This window comes from Suricata suricatta, chromosome 15, assembly GCF_006229205.1.
Source record: "Suricata suricatta isolate VVHF042 chromosome 15, meerkat_22Aug2017_6uvM2_HiC, whole genome shotgun sequence".
Lineage (NCBI taxonomy): Eukaryota > Metazoa > Chordata > Mammalia > Carnivora > Herpestidae > Suricata > Suricata suricatta.
The window spans coordinates 76,859,063-76,869,048 of NC_043714.1; the positions used below are offsets into that span (position 1 = coordinate 76,859,063).

Below are 9,986 nucleotides of genomic sequence, written 5' to 3' on the forward strand. Positions count from 1 at the left end.
GGCCCTCAGTCTCAGGGTCCTGCTGCTTCGTGACCCCAGCAAACACGCAGGCAGGACACGCAGCTTCAAGACCAGCAGGTGCCACTGGGGACACCACGGGCAGCGGCGCCCAGTTCACCGCCTTGCCCTCCACTGGCAGAGATGCTGTCACCAAGCGTGGGGCTGGCCTGGGAGAACGGGGGCAAAGCCTGTCCTGTCTGCTGCACAAACACGTGTTTGCTGCTGTTTGGTTTCGGACATTCTTTGTACGTTTTCTGCCCTGTTTCAGAGTCACAGACCAGGCAAGGACTTAGACACGGTCCTCAGGACCTAATGCCAGCACCTCCTGATGACCGAGGAGGAACAAATGATCCGCATCTCCCACGCCTCCCTCGTACCCCCTGTCCCTTCTCCCTCCCCACAAAGACCCACCCAACAGCCCCGTGCCCCACTGCTGTGCGTGTCCCCGTGACCTGCACCTGGCTGGGCCCTGCCCACCGGGCTCCCCGACAGCCCACTGGACCTCCACGGACCCCCTGATCCCCAGTACCTGACAGGAGCCTCCAGGAAGAGGCCCCCACAGAGCAGCACGCCCCAGAGAGCGCCAGGTGCCCCCCCCCTCCGCCCTACATCCTGACGCGAGGCCGGACGTTACGCCAAGTCCCATCTTTGCGACCCGGGTCGCAAACCGGAAAGCAAGCAGGGGCACTTGATTTCATGCACAGGCTGGGAGCTCCGGATGGGACAGGAGAGCAAAAGACAGACGGTGACAGGGGGAGAACACACAGAACCCGTGAATTTCACGTGTGTGCGCGAACACGGGGCAGCAACGGGAACCCGTTTCTTCCCGGGGGCGGTGGGCGGGAGGCAGATCCTCGGGGGAAGACGTGGCCCCGCTCCCAGCTCTGCAGCCTCAAGGGGCAGGGCTGAGGGGCATTCACCTGCCATGCCTGGACGTTCAGAAGGCTGTCCCGGCAGGTGCAGGGGCGGAGCCACAGGGAGGTGGTACACGCGGGGAAGCAGAGAGGAGGGGAGGAGGGCCTGCGCTCCCGGCTGGCCTGGCCGGATGGCCTGGCCGGGGTGAGGCACTCACCTCTGAGCGGCTCCAGGCCGAGGCCGTCAGGGGGCGGGGCCTGGCAGGAGAAGGTCCTGGCCACCAGCTGCTCCACGGGCGTGAGGGCCGAGGCCCGGAGCCGTCCGGGACCATGCGCCACAGGGCGGAGGGCGCCCAGCTTGCGCCGCACGACCGCGCGCAGGTCCCTCCACTTGTGCTTGAGGTCCACGATGTCACGGCGGCAGTAGCCCAGGGCGTTGACGGCCTGCAGGATGCGGCTCCACACGCGGTACCTGTGCGTGGGCTCGGCCTTTGGCAGCCCCGTGCCGAACAGCAGCTGGTGGTGCTTGCTGACCTTGGACACCAGGACCTCCGTCTCCTGCGGGCAGAAGTTGGGCTTCCTCTTCTTGGCCCGCGTGGCACTGGGCCCTGCCAGCCGGCCGTGGGCCCTGCCGGCAGAGTCCCTCCTCGGGCCGGCAGGGGGTGGTGAGGTGGGCGCTGGTGTCCCAGTGCCTTCGGGGGCGACCCCCGGCCCTGGAACGGCACCAAAGGGCGGTGTGTCAGGCCCTGGGCCGGCAGGGTGGCCCCCAGGGCGCCTCCTCTCCGGCTCCGGCGTCAGGACACTGCCGCCCACCCCCCATGGGTGCCCACGGGTCTGACTGGGCGCCGCACGCAAGGGGCTTCACTTCTGGGCTATGGGGCGCATCTCCAGAAAGGGCCACCTCGGACGGCCGTTGTCCAGAGCCAAGGAAGGAGACAGGCAGGGGCAGTCCCTGTCCACAGCGACAAGGCCTCTGCCAGGGCTGTCCCCAGGCCTCCTTTACCAAGGGACGGCATCACCACAGACACGCGCTCCCGCCCGGCCGTGAGAGCCCCAGGGAGCAGCCTCAGGTCCCCGGCGCACAGGGGTCCCGGGGCCGAGGGTGCAAACACTGCCAGATCCTCGGGCCTCTGCCCCCCTGGGAGCTTTGTCACCAGCCAGCACGTGCCTGCAGGGGGCAGGGGGCACCTGTAGGGCCGAGGACGCAGCTTCCCCAGCAGAGCACAGGTTTCCCGGACGTGCGGAGCACAGCCCCCTGCCTGCCTCCCTCCGGGTCCGCACCAACTGGAAGGCGGCCTCCACAGAGGCCCACGGCCCCTGCCCTCACCGCAGCGAACGCCAGGGACCCTGCTCTCCCTCACCAGCACCTCCTGTGGGGAGAACCCAGGCTCCCGAGTGAAGGGGCCATGGGCCCAGGCCCTCAGGGCTGAGCCTCATCCCGCATCCACGGGGCCCTGACAGGCACGAGTCATCACATGACACCCCTCTGCCACGGTCCAGCCGGCCGCGTCATCTGCCGTCCCGGGGGAAGGGAAAGGCTAGTGGGGGTGAGGAACAGACCAACCAGACCCCCGGGCCGCCCCGGGCCGCCTCGCCCAGCGCCCGCCTGCCGGCCCTCCCTCCTTGGCGCCTGGCATCTCTGGGCGCCTGGAACCCCCCAGCCCCAGCCCCCGAGCGGAAGTACCTCGCTTCCTGGCCCCCGGGCCTCTGGGTGTGCCCGCTGACCCCAGATCACCTTCCCCGTCCTTGCCCACACAGGGATCCTGCGGGCCGCTCTCTGGAGACGGGCAGGGGAAATGGCGGATTCCATACTCGGTCCAACATTTAGCGCACTCTACAGACAGCAAGGGACAGTCACAGTTACACCCCACCTGCCCACAGGGTGACCCAGACGCTGCTGCCAGAGCAAGGCCCCCACACGGGACAGCAGGTGCCCTGAGCCCTCCAAGCATCCACACCAAGCAGCTCCATTCAGCCCCACCTCCTCCAAGAAGCCCTCCCAGACTGCTCCACCCTCTGCTGGAGGCCAGCACTGAGATCAATACTTTAAATGTTCCAGATCTTTCTTTGAACCACAATTACTCTAAAAGGTGACCCCAAACAAAGACAAAATCCCCTTGGGCTAAGCCTTCAGGTGTGGCCTACCGACCGGGCCAGGCCTTCAAGGTCTGCAACAAACTCCACAGCACCCGAGCATGGGACACTCCCCCGGCTGCGGAGCTGAGGGGCAGCGGCCCCGGGCACCTGGGCAGCCTCCTCCGCCCCCACCCCCCGGCAGGGTCCCGGGACGGGGCTGGGCCCCCAGAGGAGACGCTTCATTTCCTCCTCGGTAATTCTCGGCAACTCAGAAACACTGCCTGGACGCGTTTCGCTGGAATCTGTCAACCTGAAGACACGGCTTCTAACATCCCTGCGCCCGAGACTTGAGCCTATCAATCCACGCACCTGAGTGAGTGGAGGGACGCGTGCCGGCTGGGCCACGCAGACCAGAGCCTGGGGCCATCTGCGTGACCCTGCTCCACATGGAGCTTCTCCGAAAAGGCAGCTTCCAGGAGCCAGCTCTAGAAGGTGCCGGCTGACCTGACCACGCCATCCGCCGCTCTGAAACCCAGGGACACGGCCGGTCCTGGGCCAGTGCTCCTGAAAGGGCAGCTCCTTCTCGGAAAAGGCCTTGGACTTGCATCTCCACAGAGGAGGGACAACAAAAGACACCATGTCCCTCTGCAGGTTGGGGGGGGGGTCCGGGGGTGACACTGCAGCCCACTGTGACAGGGACAGAAGGACTGTACCAAGCGGTCCCCCTGGGACCCCACCTGGAGGGGGAGAGGTCTCCAGGCAGCAAGGACCCAGTGCATGCAGGCGGCCCACGGGCCCCCCTGGGGAGGAGCCCCCGCCACTCCAGGAAGGTGGCCCCAGCCCTGGCACCAGCGTCATGGGGGGAATGATGGGGACAGCGGGGCGGCAGCCGGCGGGAGGAGGGTCCGAGGCACAGAGCACTGCGGCAAAGCACGTCCCCGAGTCAGAGGGAGAGAACTCTCCTCCGCGTCTGGGGAGGTGGATGAGGCCCCGGATGGTCAGGGCACGTGCAAGAGAGGCAGGGCCAAGGGCCTCCACGCAGGCATCCCCGTGGGTCTGGCTGTGAGCTGCCAGCGCAGGGCCCATCTCTCACGCCCCCTCTTCCTGAAGAGCGCTGCGGGCAGCCTGCAGGGTGGGGCCTCTCCCCGGACCCCTGCCAGGCGCCCCTGCAGGTGCTCGTGCCCAGACAACAGTGTGTAAGGAAGAGGCACACTGGCAGTGGTGTCACCTTCTGCCTCAAGCCCCCCAGAACCCCCCCGAGCCCCTCCTGTGGGGCGGGGAGACCAGAGGCCCAGCTGGTGGCCCCCAGCACCAGCCGATGACCTTGCCATGCGGGCATCTGGTCACAGCAAGTCCGGGCCTGCCCACCTCCTCCTGCTTACTCCTGTGGGGGCCCCACGTGGTCTGGCCTCCAGAATCGTGTGGCCCTTGAACTTCGAGGGGGTCCAGAGACAACCATAAGGACCATCTGTGATGGCAGCATCTGGAGGTGAACGCTGTGGCCGTGGGGGCGGGGCGTGCGGGCAGAAGACCCCGGACACGGCTCCGCCTCCTCAGCACACCCGTCACCGCAGCGTGTGCACGTGCGCAGCGGTGGCCCAGCGACCCTCAGCTGACGCCATGGCCCCGCCACGGCCCGACCCTGCTGCGCCCCCACGCGCCATCCCCCTCGCGGGTTCTCTGCCCGCCGGCACTGCAGCCCCCCGCCCAGGTCGGTGAGTTCCCAGCCATCCAGGGAGAGGGGGCGCCGGGCCAGGAGAGGGAGGGCGGCAGGTCCGGGGGCAGGAGTGCCCTCCCCACGGGAGCCCCACGGCGGCTGCGGTCCCCCTCAAGTCGTCTCCCTGGGCGCCGTGCGGCCCAGGCCTCCCAGCGGGCAGCCAGGAGCTGGCCTGCTGCGTGAGGAGTGCTGGGTTTTCCCTCGACTGAAGTGGGTTCTTCCCATGTTAGTAATCCGCCGGCGGCTTGCTGCTGCCGCTCAGCAAGCGGCCACCCCACGCCCTGCAGCACCCCCCAGGGGCCCACGTGCCCCAGCGCGTGCACAGCGGGTCCCGTGGCGGCAGCCCCTCCTGCACACGGGGTCTCCGCCGACCCCGCAGACAGAGCAGCCGGGTCCCAACAACCGTCAGCATCAGGACAATGTAGACCCTTTCCTGGCAAAAATGCAATGAAGTAGAAACCGTTTTTTAAAGGCAGCTAGGAAACAAATACGTATATTCAGAAACAATGAAGCACACTTTGAAATAAATCCTGAATCAAAGAAGGAGTCACGATGGAAATAAGAAAACACAACCAAAGTCGAATTTAAAAATACTTTTAAACGTCACTCAACTAAAGCAGCGATCACTTGGACGTCTACAATCTTAAGTGGCTTTATTAGAAAAGAAGAAAAGCTAAATACGAGTGAGGCAGACATCCAGCTCAGGGTCAGAGCAACAGCACCGGCCTCGCGAGGGAGGGAAGAGAACAGTGAAGACGGGGTGGAGACCGAGCACGCCGCGGACGCAGGTTCTAGAAGGTGTGAAGACAGAACCGCCGAGCCTCGGTCAAGACGGATCACAGAGGAAGAAAACAAGGAAGGTACAGATACACCCGACTGGGGGTAAAAACAGAGAGAACGCGACTCAGAGGCGGTGACTGGGCACAAAGCCGCAGCCGCGGCAGGAGTGTGTCCCCAGCCTCTGGGCCTCGCGGGGCCGTGGGGGTCCCGCGTCCCGGGGGCCGGTGGGGACAGGGCAGGCGGACCGGCCGGGCAGCAGCCGCTGTCCACGCTTCAGGTGACGCAGACGTAGGAACAAAGTGACCCCAGAGGAAGCGGAGAGCCCGGGCCGGCTGACGCATGGAGACACGGCGTGGCCCTCGGGAAGCGCTCCCCAAAGGGGGCACCAGGCCGGATGCTCTTACAGCAAAATGCAGACCCGCTCAGGGAGCACGCGGCCCCGCCCCTCCAGACTCCCAGGGCACAGGGACGCCGCGTCGCTCAGCGTCCCGGAGGCTCCGGGCAGCTCAGGGGAGCGGATGCACTGGGGAAGAAGAGGAGAAACGTCACTATTTATGAACGACGCCATCCGGACAGGAAACAGGATGCCACGAGTTCTCACAGTCAACGGAAGGAGTTCGGGGAAACGGCAGGATCGAAAGTCGGTGGGCAAAACCAATTACACTCCGCAGAAAAAGTGGGGTTTCTTCAAGAAATTAACTTCGAGGGAGAAAAGGCCAAAACGATGGAGAAGTTCAGCTTCTGAGAGACTCGGAAGGGCTGCCGGCACGCGGGGTTCTCCCCAGGGTCCCGCTTCACGGCGCAGAGCCACTGAGCGGCCGGGGCTGACGGGGCGCATCCGACCGGGCAGTCCGGGGCGCTCCCGGGGCACGCAGAGTCCCTCCCCCCAGAGGCACACGGACACGTCCACGATGCGCGGGTGTCCGGGACTCACCACACAATGACATGAGGGCAGCCCAAGGGCACGAGGGGCTGGACCAGCCCCCGGCAGACACCCGATGAGGTGGCCTGGGCAGCCATGGGGCTCTGACATCATTTTGTCTGTCCTTTCTTTTTCTCTTTCTTTTTTCTGAGAGAGAGGGAGCGAGCATGCACACAAGCAGGGGAGGGGCAGAGAGGACGAGAGAGGATCCCGAGCAGGCTCTGTGCTGTGAGCTTGGAGCCTGACACGGGATTCGGTCTCCTGACCCTGAGACCATGACCTGATCCGAAATCGAAGACGTTCAACCAACAGAGCCACCCAGGCGCTGAATGGCATTGGAAAAGTAAACAAAATCTCTGGACTCTGCTGTTTTAAAGTCACTTACTGTGTGTGTGAACCGGCAACAAGGATTTGGGACACGCAACAGTCACAACGGTACCACTCATCAGAGCAGCAAGAATACGGTTTCTTTGTTAAAGCAAACTTCATAAAAGATACGCAAGATCGTCACAGTTAAAGCTGTAAGGCCAGTGAGCGATACGAAAGAAGGTCCCAGAAGGAGAACGGCACACGTGCCCCCTGACCGGAATCACGGGCCATGAAGGCGCCAGGTTAGTGCGGCAGGTGCGCGGCTCCGCCAGCACTCGGGGCCCGCGGTCAGGTGCAGCGGGGGGCGGTGTCTGAAGTTTACGTTCAAGAACGAAGGGCCCGAAACACCCACGCCAGGGGTGAGGGAAAACGAGTACAGCAACTTACGGCAGGAATATCAAAAACCGCAACTCTCAAAACTACGGCGGAACGGTGCGCAGAAGAGACCGCCTGACCGACAGGCCCACTCGGACACGGTCACGGAGCTCTGGCTCCGCGGGGCTGCGGGAGGGGACGGCGCCTTGCACGCGAGAGCAGCCTCGAGGCCCCTGCCCCACACGCCCCTCGCCTCGAACACCGGGAACCAACCACAGCGGCTCCCGGGGAGGGAAGCAGGCGGCACCAGCTCACGCGAGGATTTGTCCCACCGAGCAAAACCGCCAAGCGCACAGAGACCCCCCGGCAGGCGCTCCGCCCACGCCCACCCTCAGCCCCACAGCGAGAAGCGGCCCAAGCCCGGCAGGGACGCGCAGGGCAGGGCGGTGGCGGGTCCCATCCGGAACGCGTGAGGGACCTCCCAGATCAGCAAGAACACGGCAGGCTCGGGAGAATACGCAGAGTGACCAGCTGGAGACGACACAGATCCATCCCGCTGGTCACCAGAGAAATGGAAATTAAAGCCCAGACTATCCCCACCCTCGCTCTGCAGTCACCGTCACCACCGGTGGCCACGCAGGGTGACGAGGGCGGGCGCCGGGGCAGCACCTGCCGCGAGACAGCGCCCAGAGCAGCGGCCGCAGTGGCCCGCGCGACCACGGGGCAGGACACCACAAGCGACAGCTCCATTTGACACCAGGGCTCAGGAGCAGAGCCAGCAAACTGCAGAGTGATAAAATCGCACAGGTCCGTGAACAAAGTTCCGGGCTGTATGAAGGCAGCAAGGGGCCCTGTAGGGACGGACGGACGGACGGACGGACGGACGAACACACACACACACACACACACACACACACACACACACACACCGGCAAAACTAGGAAAAAGAGCAAGGAAGCCGGGACCACAGCGTTGGGAGTGAGGCAGGGCTGGGCCGGCGAGGGGACTGGGGAGTCCTGGAAGGGGGTCCCTGCTCTGCCCAGCACCGGCTGCATGGAGCCCCCTGACCCCACTCGGCCTATTTCCTCCCCCGGGGTTTTGCAACAGTACACCTGCACCACACTGTCATTAGGAAAACCAGACTAGGTCATCCATCCACTTGGCCATTGGCCAGTTACCCCGGGGACCCCTGATACACCGGCTGAGTGCCAGCCTGGGGCGACACCAGGTCTGCCCCCGGGGCGGACCGCCTCTCCCAGCGTGGTCTCTCCTGGTGCCGACCCTGTCCAACAGCAGCACCCTGCCCTGGCCCCTGGCCACAGGCGGCACCGCCCCACAGCCTGACCCCCCGCCACCCCTGTAACACCACAGAGACCCACCCCCTGCCACCCCCCCAAAGCCGAGAGCCGCTGTCATTACCTAGGGGCTGACAGCCTTGTCGGGAGGGCCCCCCGAAAGGGCTCTGGCTCCCCAGGCCACCACTGCCAGCGATGGATCCACAGGACATCTTCTCACAGAGCGCAGGGCCACTGCCTTCCCACGGAGCTGGGGAAGACAAAAAGCAGGTGGGGAGGGAGGAGAGCAGTTAGTGCTCAGAGTCAAGGTCGCCCGGGCCCCGGCCCGCCCGGCCCACCAGCCTGGCTCCACGTCGTCCCCACCCCTGGCGGCCCCGTGCCCGAGTCTCAGCTCAACCGGGCTCCTCCCAGCCGGGGGGCAGGGGCCCCAGCAAGCCGCTTCCAGGAGCACGTGGGTCCCTCTGTCCTCATGAGGAGTAACCTGTCCCCTGCGCAAACCCAGCCCTGCCGAGCTGAGCGCCCACGGACTTGTGCCCCCGCCTCGGGCCCCCGCTAGTCCCGGGCCCCACGAGGCGGGAGGGCGGTGGGCCGGCTGCCGGGGGACCCACCTCAACACGTGCCGCCGATGCGGCTCGGACGGGACCCTGGCCCTCTGCGGGCTCTGCGTCCCCGCCTGTGAGGTCAGGGGGACGCGAGGCGCTGGCTCCCGGGCCCGCGGGGAGCACGCACGCACTGACACACAGGTTCGCACCACTCTCGGAACCTGTACCTCCACCTGAACACGACACCGGCCGTCCGGCCGCGGGGCCTCGGCACCCTGCCCGCCCGATCTGCTCCTCCGGTGAACCCCAGCTCCAGGACAGCAGAGGGGACACCTCCAGACGTGAACCCGCCCCAGCCCCCCGGGACCCTCCAGGGGCATCAGCCTCCCGGAGGTCGCACACTGATGGAGCACGCAGACGCTTCCCAGCAGGCCGGGCCGGGCTCCCCACACATCGCGGCCACGACTCAACAGCCCCGGACGAAAGCCCACGGGACAAGGCAGGACCGTGACCCGCGAGCTGCCCGAGCCGCCGGCCAGCCAGGGCCCCCCGCGGCCAGGACTGCCCGCACCCCGCAGAGCTCTGCTTTACGGGAGGATGTCTACCAGAACTTCCTGCGCTAGAAATCAAAACAGAGTTCTAGACATCATGTTTATTAATTCACTTTAGAATAACAGTAAATCTGGCACCTGCTAAATAAATGGCGTCACTTTATGAAACGTAACTGCATTTGCCCAAACCGGACAGTTCGGCGGGAAGAGGGGCTACCCGGCTCCCGGCAAGTCTGCGGGCGGGCTCGGCAGACGCACGGGTTCTCACACTGCGACGCGGATGACGAAATCTGGTCCCACAGGGCAGCTATCAGAGAGGGGCCCTGGGGGCCCCACAAGCTCCAAGGGGCCCCTGCCTCAGACCCCGGACGCCCGCCAGGTCTCCGCTGGACTTCACTTCCTGGAGGCCCGCAAGGGGAGCCGGGCCCACAGAGGGAAGAGCCAGCAGGAAAAGAGGACGCAGGGGTGCCCCCAGCCTGGAGGAGGGGTCTCGGTGTGGGGAGAGGATGCAGGGGTGCCTCCCCGGTCTGGGGGAGGGGTCTCGGTGTGGGGAGAGGACGCAGGG

General features: G+C 65.6%; 1 protein-coding gene across 6 annotated transcripts in view; it reads right to left on the minus strand.

Annotated features, from left to right (window-relative positions):
• The window catches only part of TSNARE1 (t-SNARE domain containing 1), an 88,876-nt gene that overhangs the window by 49,371 nt on the left and 29,519 nt on the right, over positions 1-9,986 (minus strand). For 5 of the 6 annotated variants that reach the window (XM_029923711.1, XM_029923710.1, XM_029923709.1 and 2 more), the window contains exons 2-4: positions 8,453-8,578; positions 2,539-2,688; positions 1,073-1,567 (exon numbers count right to left, since the gene is read on the minus strand). In XM_029923711.1, coding sequence (XP_029779571.1) covers positions 1,073-1,567; positions 2,539-2,688; positions 8,453-8,540 — 733 coding nt within the window. In that variant the 5' untranslated portion in view covers positions 8,541-8,578. The remainder of the gene's footprint in view (positions 1-1,072; positions 1,568-2,538; positions 2,689-8,452; positions 8,579-9,986) is intronic. The other variant, XM_029923712.1, reaches the window with a different exon arrangement.